This window comes from Nerophis lumbriciformis, linkage group LG09 (assembly GCF_033978685.3).
Source record: "Nerophis lumbriciformis linkage group LG09, RoL_Nlum_v2.1, whole genome shotgun sequence".
NCBI lineage: Eukaryota > Metazoa > Chordata > Actinopteri > Syngnathiformes > Syngnathidae > Nerophis > Nerophis lumbriciformis.
This window is the reverse complement of record NC_084556.2, coordinates 31,935,271-31,959,825: the sequence shown is the minus strand read 5'-3', so window position 1 is coordinate 31,959,825 and position 24,555 is coordinate 31,935,271. Positions and strand designations below refer to the sequence as shown.

At 39.5% G+C, this 24,555-nt stretch overlaps 1 protein-coding gene across 3 annotated transcripts in view; it reads right to left on the bottom strand.

The window, feature by feature from the left end:
- Window positions 1–24,555, bottom strand: part of trpv1 (transient receptor potential cation channel, subfamily V, member 1) — a 42,223-nt gene that overhangs the window by 9,081 nt on the left and 8,587 nt on the right. Inside the window, exons 3-12 of one of the 3 annotated variants that reach the window (XM_061963307.2) lie at window positions 21,331–21,485; window positions 21,108–21,260; window positions 20,680–20,817; window positions 12,303–12,601; window positions 10,463–10,639; window positions 10,242–10,397; window positions 10,074–10,169; window positions 9,931–10,001; window positions 9,594–9,759; window positions 557–623 (exon numbers count right to left, since the gene is read on the bottom strand). In XM_061963307.2, the coding sequence (XP_061819291.1) occupies window positions 557–623; window positions 9,594–9,759; window positions 9,931–10,001; window positions 10,074–10,169; window positions 10,242–10,397; window positions 10,463–10,639; window positions 12,303–12,601; window positions 20,680–20,817; window positions 21,108–21,260; window positions 21,331–21,485 (1,478 nt within the window). Of the gene's footprint in view, window positions 1–556; window positions 624–9,593; window positions 9,760–9,930; window positions 10,002–10,073; window positions 10,170–10,241; window positions 10,398–10,462; window positions 10,640–12,302; window positions 12,602–20,679; window positions 20,818–21,107; window positions 21,261–21,330; window positions 21,486–24,555 lie in introns of those variants that run through there. The other 2 variants (XM_072913830.1, XM_061963308.2) reach the window with 2 other exon arrangements.

Here is a 24,555-nt window from a genome sequence, read left to right as displayed (position 1 = left end):
ATAGAATACATTTTTACTATCATATTATCATAAACTCCCAAAAAAGTTTCAATAAAAATAAATACTTAAATAACTGCTTGACTTATAATTTCAGAGCAAGTTATACATCAAAATGTACATTATAAAAAGAACTCGTAGCTCAGTCGCCAGAATTTTACCATTGAAACAATAGTGTATTTCAATTTACAGCAAATTGCTGTAAAAATCGTTGTAAACTTTACAGTTCAATCTTGGTGAATGAGCTACCAGGTTCTACTGCAAAATCTACAGATTTTTTTTTACAGTGTCCGTAAAAAAATATATAATACATTCATTCAATAATGATATATTGTTATTCACAGTTACAAACGGCCCTCTGAGGGCAGCCATAACTGCCAAGTGGCCCTCAATAAAAAAAGAGTTTGACACCTCAAATTTAGAACATAGATTGTATTCTCAGAGCAGTGCATTATTTTGTCCTGATCCAAAAGCAAATTGTGAGCTAAAGTTTATTCAAATTAATCAAAATAATAACACAAAAAAATAATAATTTTGTCATAATTACACTTAAGAGTACCTGCTGAAAATCCAAACAGGAAGACGACATAGACAAAGAGGAAGCGCAGGATATCGCTGAGGATCATCTGCAAAATAAGAAAGAAGGGACAATATTTATACATATATATACATAAATATACATATATATATATATATATCTATATCAGTGACGTGCAGTCAGGGGAGGCAGGTGAGGCGGGGCCTCACGTGCCAACATGGAAAGAAAAAAAATGTAAAAAGAAAAAATAATTATTAAATTGTTATATGTATCCAGTGATTATACTATGAAGTTATTTTCCATTTAACTTCACTAGTTTTAGATTATTTTTATTTAAAATCACTGAATTTTCACATTTGCCGTTCAAATACTGAGAAGAGACTTGCGGTGATCAGCAGCCAGTTGAGCCTCGCCATGGATTGCGGACTCGGCTAACTGCTGGCCTGCTGTGCAGTGAGACCGTATTGCTATATGAATTATATTATACATTTCCATAGTTTAGTTAGCTGAGGTATATAATGTACAGTGTATTTTGTCAACAACTGTATGTGTGTAACAAAATTTCTTGTGCTGAGCAATCATTAAACGGCTGTGGTAGAGGGCGGTAGTGATCCCAGCGATAATTCTTGCGACTACTCGGCTGCAGAATAAGTGACAACAAGCAGCAACAGTTAGCAGCGATCGTTTATTTTTTCCTCTCGCCTGGACTTTTAACATGGAGGATTACATATCTAAAATAAAACAGTTTTCTAAACTGGACTTTCAATGGAAACAGGAGGTAATAATTAAAGGAAGATCTCCATCGAGACAGAGAGATTTTTAAAACTGAAGAAGGATAAGGAAGACTTCTATAAACAAGTTATCGATGCTTTTGTTCAAAAGGAGCGGCGCATGGACTTCATTTATAAGCAGAGGTGGGTAGTAACGCGCTACATTTACTCCGTTACATCTACTTGAGTAACTTTTGGGATAAATTGTACTTCTAAGAGTAGTTTTAATGCAACATACTTTTACTTTTACTTGAGTATATTTATAGAGAAGAAACGCTACTTTTACTCCGCTACTTTTATCTACATTCAGCTCGCTACTCGCTACTAATTTTTATCGATCTGTTAATGCACGCTTTGTTTGTTTTGGTCTGTCATAGTGCCTGCGTTTCAACAAATACAGTCACTGGTGACGTTCACTCCGTTCCACCAATCAGATGCAGTCACTGGTGACGTTGGACCAATCAAACAGAGCCAGGGGTCACATGACCTGACTTAAACAAGTTGAAAAACTTATTGGGGTGTTACCATTTAGTGGTCAATTGTACGGAATATGTACTGTACTGTGCAATCTACTAATACAAGTTCCAATCAATCAATCAAAAGTGTGAAGGAAAAAAGACAATTTTTTATTTCAACCGTACACCCCGTCAAAAGCCTAAAGACTGACTGCACAGTTCCTGTCTTCACAATAAAAGTGCCGCTCCATCGCGCCTGCGCTTTCAAAATAAGAGTCTCCGAAAGCCTGCGCAAACAAGCTAGCAAGCTACGGAGTTTGCCGCCAATGTATTTCTTGTCAAGTGTATAAAAACGAATATGGAAGCTGGACATATAAGATGCCAAAAACCAACCACTTTCATGTGGTATTAGACTAAAAAGGAGGAACTTTTTTTCTCCTCCATTTGAAAACGTGGACGTTTGTCATCACTACTGTCTGATTACAATCAATGCAAGTCATCAGAATCAGGTAATACACCAACTTATATTCTTGTCTTCATGAAAGAAAGGAATCTATATGTGTTAAACATGCATGTATATTCATTAAAACACTATTAACATGTAAACAAAAACGGCAAAACAAATAAATATAAATTATATACTGCATATATCAATGTATGTATATATATATATATATATATATATATATATATATATATATATATATATATATATATATATATATATATATATGTGTGTGTGTATATATATATATATATATGTATATATGTGTGTGTGTGTGTGTGTGTATATATATATATATATATATATATATATATATATATATCCATCCATCCATCCATCTTCTTCCGCTTATCCGAGGTCGGGTCGCGGGGGCAGCAGCTTAAGCAGGGAAGCCCAGACTTCCCTCTCCCCAGCCACTTCGTCCAGCTCCTCCCGGGGGATCCCGAGGCGTTCCCAGGCCAGCCGGGAGAGATAGTCTTCCCAGCGTGTCCTGGGTCTTCCCCGTGGCCTCCTACCGGTCGGACGTGCCCGAAACACCTTCCTAGGGAGGCGTTCGGGTGGCATCCTGACCAGATGCCCGAACCACCTCATCTGGCTCCTCTCGATGTGGAGGAGCAGCGGCTTTACTTTGAGCTCCCCCCGAATGACAGAGCTTCTCACCCTATCTCTAAGGGAGAGCCCCGCCACTCGGCGGATGAAACTCATTTCGGCCGCTTGTACCCGTGATCTTGTCCTTTCGGTCATGACCCAAAGCTCATGACCATAGGTGAGGATGGGAACGTAGATCGACCGGTAAATCGAGAGCTTTGCCTTCCGGCTCAGCTCCTTCTTCACTACAACGGATCGATACAGTGTCCGCATTACTGAAGACGCCGCACCGATCCGCCTGTCGATCTCACGATCCACTCTTCCCCCACTGGTGAACAAGACTCCGAGGTACTTGAACTCCTCCACTTGGGGCAAGATCTCCTCCCCAACCCGGAGATGGCACTCCACCCTTTTCCGGGCGAGAACCATGGACTCGGACTTGGAGGTGCTGATTCCCATCCCAGTCGCTTCACACTCGGCTGCGAACCGATCCAGTGAGAGCTGAAGATCTTGGCCGGAGGAAGCCATCAGGACCACATCATCTGCAAATAGCAGAGACCTAATCCTGCAGCCACCAAACCAGATACCCTCAACGCCCTGACTGCGCCTAGAAATTCTGTCCATAAAGGTTATGAACAGAATCGGTGACAAAGGGCAGCCTTGGCGGAGTCCAACCCTCACTGGAAACATGTCCGACTTACTGCCGGCAATGCGGACCAAGCTCTGACACTGATTATACAGGGAGCGAACTGCCACAATAAGACAGTCCGTTACCCCATACTCTCTGAGCACTCCCCACAGGACTTCCCGGGGTACACAGTCAAATGCCTTCTCCAAGTCCACAAAGCACATGTAGACTGGTTGGGCAAACTCCCATGCACCCTCAAGGACCCTGCCGAGAGTATAGAGCTGGTCCACAGTTCCACGACCAGGACGAAAACCACACTGTTCCTCCTGAATCCGAGGTTCGACTATCCGGCGTAGCCTCCTCTCCAGTACACTTGAATAGACTTTACCGGGAAGGCTGAGGAGTGTGATCCACGATAGTTGGAACACACCCTCCGGTTCCCCTTCTTAAAGAGAGGAACCACCACCCCGGTCTGCCAATCCAGAGGTACCGCCCCCGATGTCCACGCGATGTTGCAGAGTCTTGTCAACCAAGACAGCCCCACAACATCCAGAGCCTTAAGGAACTCCGGGCGGATCTCATCCACCCCCGGGGCCTTGCCACCGAGGAGCTTTTTAACTACCTCGGCAACCTCAGCCCCAGAAATAGGAGAGCCCACCTCAGATTGCACAGGCCCTGCTTCCTCATAGGAAGACGTGCTGGTAGGATTGAGGAGGTCTTCGAAGTATTCTCTCCACCGATCCACAACATCCGCAGTCGAGGTCAGCAGAGCACCATCCCCACCATACACGGTGTTGACACTGCACTGCTTCCCCTTCCTGAGGCGGCGGATGGTGGTCCAGAATTGCTTCGAAGCCGTCCGGAAGTCGTTTTCCATGGCTTCCCCGAACTCCTCCCATGTCCGAGTTTTTGCCTCTGCGACCGCTGAAGTCGCAGACCGCTTGGCCTGTCGGTACCTGTCCGCTGCCTCAGGAGTCCTATGAGCCAAAAGAACCCGATAGGACTCCTTCTTCAGCTTGACGGCATCCCTCACCGCCGGTGTCCACCAACGGGTTCTAGGATTACCGCCACGACAAGCACCAACTACCTTGCGGCCACAGCTCCAATCAGCCGCCTCGACAATAGAGGCGCGGAACATGGTCCATTCGGACTCAATGTCCAGCACCTCCCTCGTGACATGTTCAAAGTTCTTCCGGAGGTGGGAATTGAAACTCTCTCTGACAGGAGACTCTGCCAGACGTTCCCAGCAAACCCTCACAATGCGTTTGGGCCTGCCAGGTCTGTCCGGCATCCTCCCCCACCATCGCAGCCAACTCACCACCAGGTGGTGATCGGTAGAAAGCTCCGCCCCTCTCTTCACCCGAGTGTCCAAAACATGAGGCCGCAAATCCGATGACACAACTACAAAGTCGATCATGGAACCGCGGCCTAGGGTGTCCTGGTGCCAAGTGCACATATGGACACCCTTATGTTTGAACATGGTGTTCGTTATGGACAATCAGTGTCGGGCACAAAAGTCCAATAACAAAACACCGCTCGGATTCAGATCCGGGCAGCCATTCTTCCCAATCACGCCTCTCCAGGTTTCACTGTCGTTGCCAACATGAGCATTGAAGTCCCCCAGTAGCACGAGGGAATCACCCGGGGGAGCACTCTCAAGTACTCCCTCGAGTGAATCCAAAAAGGGTGGGTATATATATATATATATATATATATATATATATATATATATATATATATATATATATATATATATATATATGATATGTGTGTGTATGTTACTCATCAGTTACTCAGTACTTGAGTAGTTTTTTTACAACATACTTTTTACTTTTACTTAAGTAAATATTTGGGTGACTACTCCTTACTTTTACTTGAGTAATAAATCTCTAAAGTAACAGTACTCTTACTTGAGTACAATTTCTGGCTACTCTACCCACCTCTGTTTATAAGTAAAGGTAAGTACCAATGATTGTCACACACACTAGGTGTGGTGAAATTTGTCCTCTGCATTTGACCCATCCCCTTGATCACCAGCCAAGGGTGATCAAGGGGATCACCCTTGCAGTGGGCAGCAGCGGCGCCGCGCCCGGGAATCATTTTTGGTGATTTAACCCCCAATTCCAACCCTTGATGCTGAGTGCCAAGCAGGGAAGAATGCTATATATATATATATATATATATATATATATATATATATATATATATATATATACACATATATATACATATACAGGTAAAAGCCAGTAAATTAGAATATTTTGAAAAACTTGATTTATTTCAGTAATTGCATTCAAAAGGTGTAACTTGTACATTATATTTATTCATTGCACACAGACTGATGCATTCAAATGTTTATTTCATTTAATTTTGATGATTTGAAGTGGCAACAAATGAAAATCCAAAATTCCGTGTGTCACAAAATTAGAATATTACTTAAGGCTAATACAAAAAAGGGATTTTTAGAAATGTTGGCCAACTGAAAAGTATGAAAATGAAAAATATGAGCATGTACAATACTCAATACTTGGTTGGAGCTCCTTTTGCCTCAATTACTGCGTTAATGCGTGGCATGGAGTCGATGAGTTTCTGGCACTGCTCAGGTGTTATGAGAGCCCAGGTTGCTCTGATAGTGGCCTTCAACTCTTCTGCGTTTTTGGGTCTGGCATTCTGCATCTTCCTTTTCACAATACCCCACAGATTTTCTATGGGGCTAAGGTCAGGGGAGTTGGCGGGCCAATTTAGAACAGAAATACCATGGTCCGTAAACCAGGCACGGGTAGATTTTGCGCTGTGTGCAGGCGCCAAGTCCTGTTGGAACTTGAAATCTCCATCTCCATAGAGCAGGTCAGCAGCAGGAAGCATGAAGTGCTCTAAAACTTGCTGGTAGACGGCTGTGTTGACCCTGGATCTCAGGAAACAGAGTGGACCGACACCAGCAGATGACATGGCACCCCAAACCATCACTGATGGTGGAAACTTTACACTAGACTTCAGGCAACGTGGATCCTGTGCCTCTCCTGTCTTCCTCCAGACTCTGGGACCTCGATTTCCAAAGGAAATGCAAAATTTGCATGGTTGGGTGATGGTTTGGGGTGCCATGTCATCTGCTGGTGTCGGTCCACTCTGTTTCCTGAGATCCAGGGTCAACGCAGCCGTCTACCAGCAAGTTTTAGAGCACTTCATGCTTCCTGCTGCTGACCTGCTCTATGGAGATTTCAAGTTCCAACAGGACTTGGCGCCTGCACACAGCGCAAAATCTACCCGTGCCTGGTTTACGGACCATGGTATTTCTGTTCTAAATTGGCCCGCCAACTCCCCTGACCTTAGCCCCATAGAAAATCTGTGGGGTATTGTGAAAAGGAAGATGCAGAATGCCAGACCCAAAAACGCAGAAGAGTTGAAGGCCACTATCAGAGCAACCTGGGCTCTCATAACACCTGAGCAGTGCCAGAAACTCATCGACTCCATGCCACGCCGCATTAACGCAGTAATTGAGGCAAAAGGAGCTCCAACCAAGTATTGAGTATTGTACATGCTCATATTTTTCATTTTCATACTTTTCAGTTGGCCAACATTTCTAAAAATCCCTTTTTTGTATTAGCCTTAAGTAATATTCTAATTTTGTGACACACGGAATTTTGGATTTTCATTTGTTGTCACTTCAAATCATCAAAATTAAATGAAATAAACATTTGAATGCATCAGTCTGTGTGCAATGAATAAATATAATGTACAAGTTACACCTTTTGAATGCAATTACTGAAATAAATCACGTTTTTCAAAATATTCTAATTTACTGGCTTTTACCTATATATATATATATATATATATATATATATATATATATATATATATATATATATATATATATATATATATATATATATATGTATATATATATATATATATATATATATATATATATATATATATATATATACACATATTAGGGTTGTACGGTGTACCGGTACTAGTAAAGCCCCGCGGTACTAATGGGGTGATCTACACCTGACATCCACTGTAATGATACCAAGTAGAAGAGCGTATCTAGTCGATACTACTATGATTACATCGATATTTGTTATCGTCACAAAATCTTTTATCCTTTATAAAAAATGTGTATTATGTTTATAAACTTAGGAAGTATGTCCCTGGACACATGAGGACTTTCAATATGACCAATGTTTGATCCTGTAACTACTTGGTATCGGATCGATACCTACATTTGTTGTATCATTCAAAACTAATGTAATGCATCCAAAGAACAGAGGAAAAAGTGTTTCCTACATTTTAACAGAAGTGTAAGCAGATATTAACAGTAAATGAACAAGTAGATTAATAAGCAATGTTCTACCCCTTGTCCTTCATAATTTGACAAAACAATAGAATGATAAATGACACAATATGTTACTGCATACGTCAGCAGACTAATTAGGAGCCTTTGTTTGCTTACTTACTAATAAAAGATAAGTTGTCTAGTATGTTCACTATTTTATTTAAGGCCAAAATTGTTCTTGGATTGCAATAAGAAACATATGTTTAATGTACCGTAAGATTTTTGTTCAAATAATGCCAATAATGCAATTTTTTTGTGGTCCCCTTTATTAGAAAACTATCCAAAAGTATTGAAATACATATTGGTATCGGGACAACCCTAATATATATGATAAGGATATATTATATTTATTCTGTATAAGTATATTATAATAAGCCCCAGGGATCCAAATGGTCTGAATGGAGGATTTTTATTTTACACTTTTAAAAAAGACACTATGTTTGCATTCACACTATGCTAGAACGTAAGTGTTGCAATTTGCACATCTTCCATCATTCAATCCCTCGTATTAATATGTTCCTGTTCAATGCTGTTATCTGGTCACGTGTTTCCTGTTTGGTGCTCAATGCCTTACTTTTACTCACGTTACAATTCATTTTATTTTATTTAAATCTAATCCACATTTAGTCAGTTCATTTGTTCACAAGCGTTAGTTTTCCCGTGAGATTTTCTGAGTTTTCTGTTATTTCCTGCGACCAAGCTTCTATGCTTCTTTTTTTGTGTCCTGACTTTGCATTTTTTTCTAAAATGTTGTTAATTTAATACTTAATTGGACAAAATTTCCATCATGTTATTGTATCCTGAATCTTGAAGTAACGCTACATCAAATTACACCATATTCCATCCATCCATCCATTTTCTACCGCTTGTCCCTCTCTGGGTTACGGGGGTGCTGGAGCCTATCCCAGCGGCATATTAATAAGGTTAAAAATGTGCTGCAGTTATAAATCCAGCAAAGGGCACTGTCTCACACTTTAATTCTGCAAACATTGTTCAAGCTGGAAGAAGCTTTGACCAGATGTCATGTTGCGTAAATAACTACATACATTTTACTAATAATAATTTATAAAAAAATATGTGAGGAGAAGAAGGCTGAAATATTGGTACTAACAATGCAAGACATAGCATTTGCCTTGAGTTTACAAAACCTTTTTTTGCCCTTTTACTGAATAAAAAATGTTTAAACATATCAAAGTGGCCCCTCACATCCTTTGATGGAAACAGTGGAAACATGTTGTAAAGCTTCTGGTTTAGAGTATCAAAAATATGCACTTTTAGGGAGAGAGAGAGAGAGAGAGAGAGAGACTTACAACACATTTTCTCTTTCAGATTTATCATTTTGTTGTTTCTTTCACTATTCATATTGTCATTATGGGGTATTGTGTGAAGAATTGAGAGGACAAAAATGAATTTATTCCGTTTTGGAATAAGGCTGTAACATAACAAAATGTGGAAAACATGAAGACAACACCAATTTTTTTTTAACATCCCAGTTTGTTTTTAGTAAGTTTTTTTAATGTCTGCTTGTGTGAAATATAAAGTAAAAATCTAACCATTTTTAGATATAATTATTGCTATTCTGATTCGACACTGAAAAGGAACGCTTAGTTTTTCAATTCCCCTTCATGGACCAAAAATATTAATGATACACTGCATGAGCCTAACCCTGATTCGGTCTCAGTCCGCGTCTTTGGTACACACTAGGGTTCAGAAGGCCGCATTCCCCTCAGCAAAGGCACCAGACTTCACAAACAAGCCAAGGGTGAAGGTTACCTTCTGTATCATGACGCTGTAGATGCCCATGTGTCTGCTGCCCCTGGCGAAGTACAGCATGTTGACCCAGCTGAGAGCCAAACTAAACACCAGGAAGCCAAGGTATGCTTCCCAACCTAAAACGTAAAGGGCAGCCGCTACCAGGAAGAGCACGGCCTGCAAAAAGCTAACAACCACAGAGCAAAACAAAAAAGAAAATATGAGTTGAGCTTGTGTTATTCCAATCATTTCTACAACTCTTGTTTTTTTGTGATAGGGTGATTGGAGCACATGCTTGTTTTTCTGCAATCACTATTATCGTCACCATTAGAATTTGCATTGGATCACGTTTACTTACAAAAGAATATCATAATATCCATCAATCAGCAGGGTCTGCAGCTTCGGTTGTTTCCTCTTCATATCTAATAACTGGAGACAATATTTGACCAGTTGTAGCCTTCAATGCAAGGTTGAAGACGAAGGAATGTAAGGCATACGTACCCCAATGAAGAAGAAATAGCAGTTTGCGAAAGTTAACAGTATCTGCCCTGCAACATACAAATAACCTACAGTGTTGTGTTCCACAGGGAATGGTGTCTGAGGACCAAAACAAGCATTGTTAGTGGAGTGATGTCATCAAGGTAAAACAGGACAGTCTGAATCCGCCACCTTTCCATTCTTTTTGTTGTAGGCCACCATAGTGAAGATAATTAGGTACACCAAGTAGACCAAGAAGTTGACACCAAAGAGTCGACTTGCAAACCTTTTCCATTTGTCGTTCAGCAGCTGCCTCAGAGGTTCTGTCTGAAGCATCGCATGGCGGTTCTGAAGGCTAAATATTTCAGAAGACGATCGTGGTTTTGGCTAGATAGCAATAATGCGGAACTCACAGGGATGTCGCTGCCGTAGACCAGTATCTCCAGGACCGACTTGTCGTCCACGGAGTCCACAGAGGCCAAGTCGTACAAGGAGCAGTGGACCGGCCCGTAAACCCACTCAGTGAATTTGCGAGACAAGTGTTTGGTGTGACTCTCGTGGAACTCTCGCTTCAGGATGTGTGCAAAAATCTGCAAAGAGGCGCAAAGCCCAGAAAAGCACGTCATTGACTCATTTGGGGTCATGTGGGAGATGAAGCCGATCAAGATCCTCTGCCATGCCCTGTCATCTAATTATTGAAAAAATCATTTAAAAAAAATCCAGAATCCAGACAGTGATCCATACCCTCCCCAAAATCTAATCAATTGTTTTTAATTCCATTTTTGTTTCTAACTAACTGGAATAATATCTAACATAACTAACTAACTAACTGTCATTGACTAACGACCATTAAATTAACTATCAATAACTAACTAACATTACCAAACATTAACTAATTAACTAACTGCAACTGACTAACCTTAACTATATACCAATACCCAACGTCAACTAACTGACATTACCTAATTAACTAACTAACATTAACTAACTAATATTACCTATCTAACATTAACTAACATTACCATCACCAACAAACTAACATGACCTAAATAACATTAACTCATTAATATAACTATCATGTAATAACTAACACTAACTAATTAACTCACAACATTAACTAATTAACCTTAGCAAACATTAACCAACAATAACTCACATTAACTAAATACAATATATATATATATATATATATATATATATATATATATATATATATATATATATATATATATATATATATATATATATATATATATGCACTTACATACATATATATGTATATACATACTAGTATTGTCCCGATATCAATATTTGGTACCGGTACTTTTTATTTCGATATTTTTCGGTATTTTTCTAAATAAAGGGGACCACAAAAAATGGCATTGTTGGCTTTATTTTAACAAAAAATCTTAGGGTATATTAAACATATGTTTATTATTGCAAGTTTGTCCTTAAATAAAATAGTGAACATACAAGAAAACTTGTCTTTTATTAGTAAGTAAGCAAACAAAGACTCCTTATTAGTCTGCTGACGTATGCAGTAACATATTGTGTCACCGGTACGTTTTAGAGGCGGTATAGTACCGAATATGATTCATTAGTATCGTGGTACATACGTATATGTGTGTGTGTGTGTGTGTATATGTATATATATATATATATATATATATATATATATATATATATACATACATACATGTGTGTACCTGTTGTTTGAAGGTTGCAGAAGGAGTGGATATTTTTCCATAAGTTGTTAATATTCAGATAAGGCAAGCGCAAGAATAGCTTTTGTGAATGTGGCCAACTTGATTTCCGACTTCGTAACTGGAACGATCATAACTCGGCTGTGGCGTCATTAGCAGCTCCGACTTCCAACTTCCAAAGTTAACGGAGCACACCATTATTCTCTCATTAAAAAGTGGAACTATTTCCACATTTCTCAACTGATTTCAACCGTTTGAATGTCAAAATGCTTTGCATGCATGATAGCGTTAACATGCTATCATTTTTTGCTAATTTTGCCGATACGTTTCTTAAAGTCCCATATTTTGGCCGACACGCTGCCTGTTAACATTTCAGTTCAGCATTCACACACAATTCCTCCATCACATTATAGTTAGTACTGCAATTGTATCATCTAAAGTGTATCAAACTGTGAGCCGTATATTTCTTAGCAACACAAAAGGCTTTCTTGCACTGGATCCTATTAAATTGTTTGAGTCTATATAATGTTGTATCAAGAAAACTTCTTACCCCACTTTTTCCGGTCTTGGCAGCCAGTTTAAAAGGCGTCAGCCTGTTGTTGTTTTCGGTCTCCTCCAGGTTGACTTTGGGTTTGAGTCGGGCGGTGGTGGTCAGGATGAAGTCATACATACTGGTGATGAAGTCTGTGTTATCCTTGGTGTTGTCGGCTACCACCACCAAGGCGTGCAGCACCGTGTTGCCCTGAGAGTCGGCGATATTTGCATTGGCCTGCTGGTAGTCATTGTCCAGGAGGAAGGCCACCATGTCAGGCTGGTTTGTGCACGCAGCCAGAGACAAAGGCAGCTCACCTGAGAAACAAAAATATCATTCATTGTCATTTCAAAAACGTTTATTAAAGTTTGTTTTAGCACTTTTGGAATGTGAGCATTGTCACCTTTCTTGTGCCTCAACAATAATTTTAACAGTTTGTTCACAGTTTGCTACTTTGCAAAACACATAACTTCTAGAATGATCTCAAACAATTAGGGATGGGTACCAATTCCTGCTACCTGGGACTTGATATCGGTACCTGACGGTACCAATTTTTGGGACTTTTGTGTCTGTGTGTTCGAATGCGTTAAGGTTAATTGTTTAAAAAAAAAAATTTTGAACTGAACTGTGCTGTCAAGTTGTTATCTTGTCTTCTTACATGTCTGTCTCATTTGCAAGTATTCTAATAACAGACTTTGCATGCAGTTGCAATTCCAAATTGTTAGATGGCAGTAGTGTACATTCAGGTAGTATTTGCCATTAAGTTCAATGTACTAGTATTTTCTTTTTTTGAAGCCAACAAAGTGTTTATATTATAAGTAGTGTACTTATAAAACACCTAACCTGCACCTAATTAGTCATTTTCATTACCAAATATGGAGGTGTTGAAATCGGCATGTAAAATCCCTAAGGCGTCTCAGGAGCATGTCTATGGCAAATCCAAAGTAAATTAGCCTTGAGGTAGTGCATTTTACTGTACTTTCGAGTGCCTTCTTCTCATTTTGTTGGCATGGAGAAAAGCTAATTTAATTAGAGGATGGTCTGATTGCTTGACTTCTTGTTTCTAAGTGCTTGAGCTGGTGCGTGACGTCACGTGCAACAGGGGTATCGAAATGTGGCCACATATTCATTTTCGTTAATTGGTTGTCATGATCGGCTTCGCCGGAGTAGGACCCCAAAGCGGAGCAGAAAAAGAAACAAGAACAATAACAAAAAGAGGACTCAAAAAGGAGTGAGAAAACACACACACAGAAGGTGTGGAGAATAATAATTAACACCATAACCGCAAAGCTGGGACTGAGCAACAGGGAACGATAAGCGTGAGTGGAGCCTAAGCAGAGGAGATGTACATGACTGGAAGGGTGAAACATCAGGAAATTTACTGGTGCAGAGTGAAGGAACTGGAGAACTTAAGTAGTCAAGAGAAAATGACCCAGATACCAGGACATGCACTGCACCGATCATGACAACGAATTAGTAGGGGAAAAAAAGTATTGATATGACATCAGTGACCAACAGGCATGCATTTTAACCCCTGAACACACCCGCACGCCTCACCTCTCATCAGCCTCACATCCCGCCACTCTCGACACCTCGGCCACACTTCCCGAGCACTGCCGCACACGCGCTTTGCATGACGTGCACAAAAATCATTGAGCTGCAGCAATGCATTTAGAATGACTGTTGCAACGCATCAAACATTTTCCAGCATCCAACATCAAACAACTCTTCCGTCAACCACACCATCATCAGTTGCCTGCAATGGGAAGCTAATAAGCCAAATAATAGAGTCTGTGAACATTGCTCCAAAGTACGGATTTTGTGTTTATTTAGTGTGCATACAAATGTAAACATTGACATGTGCAAAGGCAAACAAGGCGGCAGCAAAGAAGGACTTTCCTGATCATCCCCTGGTTATCTCCTAGGATAAACCCGCCAGGTGAACAGCTGATTGTACTACTTCTGGCGCTGATGTAAGACAACCATGTGACCGGCGTCCCATAAGTGATCATAGGATGAACAGATATACTACAGTACTAAGACTATAGTGTCCATAAACAGTTAGCTTCTACTAACTTCTACTTCTATGACCCAAAGTGCGGCACAGGGGTCACACAAAAAACAAACAAAAATTGGAAAAGAAGAAGAATGAGAAAAAGCCAAAATGCTGACATCAGCCAATAATAACTAAACAAACAAACAAACAAACAAATATGTATCTTATCTTATTTTATTATTGGCTTTATATATATAGACTGTATATATACATATATACATATACATATATACAGTGTTGGTAATAACAGTGTTCGAGTGAAGAGGGCACCTTTTATTTTTAATGCCATCAGCAGGCAAGTCATGGTGACATCTACAGACTGTAAGTGAGCTACACTATATTGCCAAAAGTATTGGCCAACTGCCTTGACTCACATATGAACTTGAAGTGCCATCCCTTTCCTAACCCATAGGGTTCAATATGATGTCGGTCCACCTTTTGCAGCTATAACAGCTTCAACTCTTCTGGGTGTTTATAGGAATTTTCGAGCATCCTTCCAAAAGCGCATTGGGGAGGTCACACACTGATGTTGGTCGAGAAGGCCTGGCTCTCAGTCTCTGTTCTAATTCATCCCAAAGTTGTTCTATCGGGTTCAGGTCAGGACTCTGTGCAGGCCAGTCAAGTTCATCCACACCAGACTCTGTCATCCACAGTTGACTTTGGAATATTTATGAGCGAGGATATCTGTGTTGGCCGTGTAATGAGGTTGCGACTTGTCCAGGGTGTACTCCGCCTTCCGCCCGAATGCAGCTGAAATAGGCTCCAGCACCCCCTGCGACTCCGAAAGGGACAAGTGGTAGGAAATTTCACGACTGGATTTGTTGCACAGGTGGCATCCTATGACAGTTGCACGCTGGAAATCACTGAGCTCCTGAGAGCGGCCCATTTTTCACAAATGTTTGTAGAAACAGTCTCCATGCCTAAGTGCTTGATTTTATACACCTGTGGCCAAGTGATTAGGACACCTGATTCTGATCATTTGGATGGGAGGCCAAATACTTTTGGCAATATACTGTATGTGTATTTGCTGCTTCTACCGTTCTCATCAACAAATGATGAAATGATGCATGGTAGCTCCGTTTAACTGTTTAGCCAGAGGCAAAGCATCAAAACTTGTTTTTAAGTTTCTTTGTGTAAATGAGTGGAGAATACAGAAACTTTGAGGCATGATGCAGCTGACCTGATAAAGTAGTTTGAGAAGATTGTGTTTGTATTATTTATAAGACTGCTGTACTTTTCAGTTTTGCAAATATTGACTATTGTGTGTGAAGTACTACTTTTGGTTAAATTCAATTGAAGAATTAGGCCATCAAAGTTAAGATGAATGTTGTGATGGTTGATAAAATGTGGGTGAAGGATACTTTATTTTATTTATTTTACTTGTATTTTTTATTGTACTACTTAAAGGCCAAAAGCTCTTTTGTGTCTTTTTACCTACGTTTACATTCAATATTGTTACTTTACGGAATATTGCCTAGACATTTTAAATATTATGCATTTCATATGGCACACTGCAATCTACAGTATTGAGAGCAGATAAATGCCAAATGTTCTAAAATACTGTATATAGTGTTTTTATTCTTCAATCAGTTGATATAAACATATTTGACATTAAAGATGTTATCAAAAATAATAGCGTATAGAATAACAAAAATATGACTTATTTTATCTTTGTGAAAATATTGGACACGGTGTGTTGTCAAGCTTATGAGATGCGATGCAAGTGTAAGCCACTGTGACACTATTGTTCTTTTTTTTTTAATCTTTTATAAATGTCTAATGATAATGTCAATGAGGTATTTTTAATCACTGCTATGTTGAAATTGTAACTAATTTTGATACTGTTGTTGATAATATTAATTTTTGTTTCACTACTTTTGGTTTGTTCTGTGTCGTGTTTGTGTCTCCTCTCAATTGCTCTGTTTATTGCAGTTCTGAGTGTTGCTGGGTCGGGTTTGGTTTTGGAATTGGATTGCATTGTTATGGAATTGCTGTGTATTGTTTTGTTGGATTGATTAATTAAAAAAAAAAAAAATAATAATAATAATAATCGATTTAAAAAAAAAAGAGAATCGATTCTGAATCGCACAACGTGAGAATCGCGATTCGAATTCGAATACATTTTTTCCCACACCCCTAATATATATATATATATATATATATATACATATATATATATATATATATATATATATATATATACATACATATATATATATATATATATATATATATATATATATATATACATATATATATATATATATATATATATACATATATATATATATATATATATATATATATATATACATATATATATATATATATATATATATATATATATACATATATATATATATATATATATATATATATATATATATATATATATCCATCCATCCATCCATTTTCTACCGCTTATTCCCTTCGGGGGCGCGGGGGGCGCTGGAACCTATCTCAGCTACAATCGGGCGGACGGCGGGGTACACACTGGACAAGTCGCGGTGTCTATCTGTGTTGGCCCTGCGATGAGGTGGCAACTTGTCCAGGGTGTACCCCGCCTTCCGCCCGATTGTAGCTGAGATAGGCTCTAGCGCCCCCCGCGACCCCGAAGGGAATAAGCGGTAGAAAATGGATATATATATATATATATATACACACACACACATATATATACATATACACAAAAACTAAGGATGCACACTTAAGGTGTGAGAAGCAGAAATAGCACACAGAAGGTGGGGAGAGGTAACAGTTAACACTACACCGCAACGCTGGGACTGAGCCACATGTAAAAAAAAGTGTGAGTGGAGCCAAAGCAGAGGAGATGTACACGACTGGAAGGGTGAATCATCGGGAATCTACTGGCGCAGAATCATTTTTGGTGATTTAACCTCCAGTTCCAACCCTTGATGCTGAGTGCCAAGTTCAATTGTTGACAAGATTTTGTGCAGACAAGTAATTCTTAAAATGGATCAGTATTTCTTACAATGTAATGTCTAGTGTGCGGAACAGCATGTACGATACAACGTTAGGAGAGTGTATAAAAGGGCTCTGTTGAATAAAGACGGGAGGACTATTTTCTAGACTGTCGCCTGTGTGTGCGTTATTTCTTTCTTCTGTAGCAATCGCAATAGAAGCTTCTTACAAGAGCTACTGCAGATATTTGTTGGACAAATCACCGTCTGATCCGATCTATGATGAACATAAACATCGCCAGCAGAATGACGCTCTACCGCAAGTTTTGTAGGCGTAAACTGAACGTCGCCTTACTGAAGGATCTTGCTAAACAGGACGCACTAGGTACTATTCTCAGAAGTAAGATCTGCAAAGATCAGTATCCAGACAATATAAAAGAGCACTGACTAACGCTCAAAACTGCTATTCTCAAAGCCAATTGGTTTCTAAAAGCGCATTATCCAAGACTGGTTTGATGAGAACGACACCGTCATAAGCGTGATGATAGAGAAAAAGAGGGCAACATTTCAAGCTTGGCAAAAGGATACATCTGATATTTTCAAAAAGAAGATGTTCTTGAAAATAAAAGCGAGAGAGTATTTTCAAAACCTGTTAAACCAGAACTCAACATTTGAAGAGTGGGTGTTTGATAACAATCCATAATATCCCATTATAGATGAGTTAGCAGCCACTCCCTCTCTGGCAGAACTACAGAAAGCAATTAGTCATGTGAAAAACAACAAAGCCACTGGAGCAAACGGTATTTCCGCCAAAATATTTAAGCAAGAATGTTCATCCCTTACCTACTAGCTGTATCTTCCGATTACAAAGATCTGAGAAAATGAGGTGATGCAAGCAAATTTTCGGATGCACTAACTGTCACCCTGTTCAAGAAAGAGGACAAGACCATCTGTGAAAATTATAGGGGACCTCCTCCCTTGCAATAATTTTGCCACACCTAGTGTGTGTGTGACAATCATGGGTACTTTAACTTTAATTGCAGGTGAAATACTTGCCAGGATTCTAGCAAGCCGCCTCCTTCCTGTGTACGAAACTATCCTGAACACAATGTGGATTCCGACAATCGAGAGGCACCGTGGACATTATTTTCAGTGCAAGGCAGCTGCAAGAGAAATGTCGAGAACAAAATCTCCCACAGTACACAGCTTTCATAGAGACATCTAAGGCTTTCGACATGGTGAATCGTGAGGCACTGTAGACCATACTGTCCAAATGCGGATGTGCTGCAAAATCAATTCGTATAATTTCACTACTACATGATGACATGAAGGCCACTGACTGGAAGTAATTCTGATGCATTCAACATTATCACCGGAGTCATTCAAGGACCTACCTTGTTCTCCATCTTAATTTCTGTGCCACCGGATGGCATCAGTATTGTCTATAGAATGGACGGGAAGTTTTTTCTCCTAAGCAGGCTAAAAGCAAAGACCAAGACTTCTACAACCTCTGTCATAGAACTCCAGCATGCCCATGACCACATTGTAAGCGCTCTTTTAGCTGAAGACCTTAAAATCATCTTGATTGTTTTCATCAAAGCCTATGATGCCCTTGGCCTTGAGCTAAACATCAAGAAGACTAAAGGAATGTTCCAAACGCCCCCCAAAGCTTCTGAATTTGAACCTCATTTAGATCCACAATTCTAAATTAACAATGCAGTTCTTGAAAATGTACCTTAGAAGCCACCTTCCAGTGAATGCCGACATTGACGCGGAAGTGAAGCATCATCTTAATTGAGCCAGAAAACGAGTTCTCCCTACGCTGCTGTATGCAAGTGAGACATGGACCACATATGGGCACCACCTGAAAAGTCTTGAGATGTACAACCAATGTTGTCTACGCAAGATGTTAGGTATCAGTTGGCAAGACAAACAAACAAACATCAGCATTTTGGAACAAGCCAACTGTATGACTATTGAGACAATTATTGTTCAAAATCAGCTGCGTTGGACAGGGCATTTGTGACGCATGTCCAATCATCGCCTGCCCAAGCAACTTTTTTATTCCCACACCTTGTTAAACGGACACAGGGAGATCAACGCAAAGGATAGAAAGACAACCTGAAGTATGATCTCAAGAGAAGCGGCATTGATGTAGAACAACTGGGAAAATCTAGCCAAAGGTTGCGCAGTCAGGAGGCGTTTAGTTGCTCCAGACAGAGGCCATCACAAAGAAAGTATACACCGGGGCGCCGTCAGAAGAAGAGAAGAAAGAAAGCCTGCTCCTTTCTTCCATCGGGAATTAGTGAACACAACTACCGCTCAACTATGTTGAAATGGGGTATGGCTTCATCTGCGGCATGTGAGTGTGGTGCAGAGGAGCAGACTGCAGACCACATCATAACATCCTGTCCCATATACCGCCATCCTATCGTGGTCTGGCAATTGTGGACGAGAGCTTGATCAGTTGGCTGTTAAACACTCGCCCAGCTGTATAGTGGTTACACCTCTAATCACTATCTTTATCCAAACGAAGAAGAAGTGAATACCCAGTCTGCCAAAGGACTTGCAAATCTGGAGCTGGCCTTGTGAGTCACCAACGAGTGCACAAGTAGGGGAAAAAATCCTACCCTCGAGTGATACCAGATGATGATGATAGATTATTATGTGTACAATTTGGAGGAAAAAACATGTATTCATTACATTTTGGAATTAAGCAGTAACATAGGGACAAGCGTAAGAAAATGGATGGATGGATAACAAAATGAGAGTGAAGTATACAGCTGTTAATAATTTCCATATGCCCTGAATGATTAGAGATTATGACAGGAAAATGTGTTATAGTGGAATATCAATATACAGTAACAGAGTAATGCATAATATAAGCTTTTAAAATCTAGTATAGTACAGTTCATCTGGAAAGTAGTCACAGCTTTTCAAAATTCTACAATGGATGAAAACTAACGCTTTTCATCCAACCGGAGCTTGAGAGCTGCTGCAAAGAGGAATGGGAGAAACTGCCCAAAGATAGGTGTGCCAAGCTTGTGGCATCGTATTCAAAATGACTTGAGGCTGTAATTGCTACCAAAGGTGCAACAACTAAGTATTGAGCAAAGGCTGTGAATACTTATGTACATGTGATTTTTTTCCCCTTTTTAATAAATTAACAAAATAAAAACTTTTCACATTGTCATTGAGAGGTATTGTCTAGAATTTTGAGGACAAAAAATTATTTATTAACATTTGGAAAAAGGCTGTAACATAACAAAATGTGGAAGAAGTGAAGCGCTGTGAATACTTTCTGTATGCACTGTAATTTTAAGTGCTGTAATAATATATAGGTGTTAACGAGGTTTCAGGTGATGTACCGGTACATAAAAGTGCACAAACTGTTTATATGAACTTCACGTGACTTTACCAAAGTAGAAGTTTGGGCCGTCATGAGGCTGGAAGAACTTTCCACAGGCTCTTGCATGAACGTCTGCTCCTTTACTGAGCAGAAGTTTGACATATTTCAGACTCCTCCTCTCGATGGCGATGTGCAACGCTGTCTGCCCTGTTCAATCACAAACAAGATAAAGGGGCGGGGAGTGGAAGTGGCAGGCGAGATTTTCAGTGGCATTCACGTATATAATTTTACTTTCCACTTTTCACAAGTATGCAAAATGCGGAAACTCATACAGTGGTTTGTACAGATAAATTAATAGATATTATCAGGTTTTCAATAGCGCTTAAATTGGGTGGGGGGCGACAGAAAATAATTGAGAACCCCTATATACACATTATAATATACATCTTTATTAAAATTCTGCATCCTATTTAAATAAATTCAAGCATAGTGTTTACCTTTGTAGTACGTATCGGTGTAAGCTGCATTCACAAACTCTTTAATGTCCCCTATCCTCTCCGAGATGTCCAACAATAATTCAACCATCGGGTTCTCGTCGTCTTGGAGGTGCAGCAGAGCCTTCATCAGGGCAGTTTTACCGTACGACTGATCTGTGAGAGAAATCCCATTAATCTAGGAAGTGTATTGTCATGACAACACTAAAGCAGCAGTCACACTCACACAAAGTGTCTGAAAGTTTCTTCATGTTTTGATGCAAGTACTGATGCAGGCCGTCCAACCTTGTAGCATCCCTGCTGGCCACTGCGTCAAACAACCCGTTGATGTTAAAGGACTGACTGTCTTCTCTCTTGTTTGGATCCTCACCTTGGATTCCTCTGGAAACATCCATTTATTAGGCAACAAAGTTGAATTGTGCAACTGTAAACATCCAGATAAGGATTTAACGCCATATGTATTTTTCTTAAGTTGATTTCCTAGATGTAGTACAACCTCAGTACAGTTCTTTTTCAATTTTGACCGTGTGTGTGCTAAACACACTAAAACCTCAAGTCAGAGTGAAAATTAGATGGTTTTATTGTAAAAAATGTGTACAAACATGTGTGAGAAACCCTTATTATAACTTAAATGCAATAATAAAATACAGTGATACCTCAGATTAAGAGTGCCCACAAATTAAAGGGGAACTGCACTCCCTATGTGAGATAAGCACACATATATTTTTCCTATTTTATGCATTCTATCTCGTAAATAAATATAAATTAAAATCCCTTAACAATGGAGCCTATAGGAGTCGCTTTATTCCACCTATAAAGCGTTTTAAAAACATCCAAAAACCTCCATCAACGTTTTATATACACACTGTAAGTATGTATGTAATCTAGTAACAGGCACATTCATAGTAACATGTAATATTTACCTAGTTTCCCTGCAATGTCTGCTCTCACTGGAATGCCGACTGATGGGATGTTCAAATCTTACCCTTTAGATAAAGAATGAATGATAATCCTTGCAACAAAAAAATGGTGCCGCAAACTACAGTCTTTTTGTGTCTTTCTCGCATACTTGCCAACCTTCCCAAATTTTCCGGGAGACTCCCGAATTTCAGTGCCTCTCCCGAAAGTCTCCCGCGACAACCATTCTCCCGAAAATCTCCCGATTTCCAGCCGGACAACTATATTGGGGGCGTGCCTTAAAGGCACTGCCTTTAGCGTCGCCTCTCACCTGAAAAGGAGACTATTATACAGTATATGTGTCCGTTATCCATAGGTTTATCTATAACCCATAAAGTAGGCAGCCACGGAGCTATTTCTCAGCGTGTGTTTATACCAGCCGGCACGTTAATACACTGACACACAACATCCGGATTCCCATCATGCATTGCTTCAAAACTACGGCAAGTTGTAATATCCAAAATTTCCAGCCGGACAAACAATATTGGGGGCGTGCCTTTAAGGCACTGCCTTTAGCGTCCTTTCACCTGAAAAGGAGACTATTACATATGTCTCCGTTATCCATATGTTTACCCCGCGACCCCGAAGGGAATAAGCGTTAGATAATGGATGGATGGATCCATAGGTTTATCTATAACGCATAACACGGTGGGCGAATGGATATAGTCACTCATGAACGGTCAGAGAAGCACAAGGCGGCGGCAACGCAGTATTATGGGCCACCATGCAAGCAACATTCCGTTCTCATTTGCGGATGTTTTCAACAAATCTGTGAAGGATATGTTGCCGGATTCAAATACTGAGAAGAGACGGTGCGGTGAACAGCAGCCAGTTGAGGCACGTCACTCAGTGCCGCAACATGGATTGCGCAATGACTCGGCTAACTGCTGGCCTGCTGTGCAGATACACCTGCAGACTGCAGGTGTACCTAATTCACAACTCCTCCAACACGAACATTATTGTTTTTGCACTTTTTGGCTTCTTATTAAATAACTTTTGTAACCTATTTTCATGGGCTTTCCTCTTTGTGATGTTAAGTTCCTGTTATGCGCTGTTATACAGTATATGCCTTGAGCTCTTATTTTGAAGGCGCTAAGAGCGGAAGTGATGTCACGTTGCGGAGGTTTTTGAAAGAAGGTAAATAAAGTGGTCCTCGTGTAAACTGGAGCCTCCGTGTTTGTTATTTTGTAGTTTCATACAGTATAGGCGACATTTATAAACCCTCGGTTACACTTTTTTAAATAGATTCAATCTTGCACATGGAAAGTTTAAGTGAGGGCTTTAGTTGCGGTGCACGGACTTAATTTCTAAGTAAAGGTAAGACCATAATGACGTTTTTTTTTATTAAATGTGCTTTTTTGTGTGCTACAGTTTGTATGTGTAAAGTTAAAGTTAAGTTAAAGTACCAATGATTGTCACACACACACTAGGTGTAATGAAATTTGTCCTCTGCATTTGACCCATCCCCTTGATCACCCCCTGGGAGGTGAGGGGAGCAGTGGGCAGCAGCGGCGCCGCGCCTGGGAATCATTTTTGGTGATTTAACCCCCAATTCCAACCCTTGATGCTGAGTGCCAAGCAGGGAAGAATGCTGGTATGAGCTTTTAAACATAACCCGTTAACTGCTGCCAATCAAATGGTGAATAAGATACTCTTTAGGGTTCATATGTTTGTAAATCTGACTGTGATGAAGTCAGTGCCTCACCAGCCATCAACCTCACCGCACGTCACTGATATATATATAATATATATATATATATATATATATATATATATATATATATATATATATATATATATATATATATATATATATATATATATATATATATATATATATATATATATATACATTTAGACTTAGACTTCCTTTTTATTGTCATTCAAATTTGAACGTTACAGTACAGATAAGAACGAAATTTTGTTACACTAGCTCATGGTAGTGCAGGATAAAAAAGCAATAAGGTGCATATATAAATAAATAAATAAATAGGTTACTGTACAGATAAATATATTGCACTTTTTCATATGCATCCACGTTTATGGATGTATGTTATATTGTCTTTTTTATTCCAGCGAGTTAATTCATTTTGGGGGGAGTTGAGGGGATAATTATGATGCGTTTAAGAGTCTTACGGCCTGAGGGAAGAAGCTGTTACAGAACCTGGAGGTATATACAGGTAAAAGCCAGTAAATTAGAATATTTTGAAAAACTTGATTTATTTCAGTAATTGCATTCAAAAGGTGTAACTTGTACATTATATTTATTCATTGCACACAGACTGATGCATTCAAATGTTTATTTCATTTAATTTTGATGATTTGAAGTGGCAACAAATGAAAATCCAAAATTCCGTGTGTCACAAAATTTGAATATTACTTAAGGCTAATACAAAAAAGGGATTTTTAGAAATGTTGGCCAACTGAAAAGTATGAAAATGAAAAATATGAGCATGTACAATACTCAATACTTGGTTGGAGCTCCTTTTGCCTC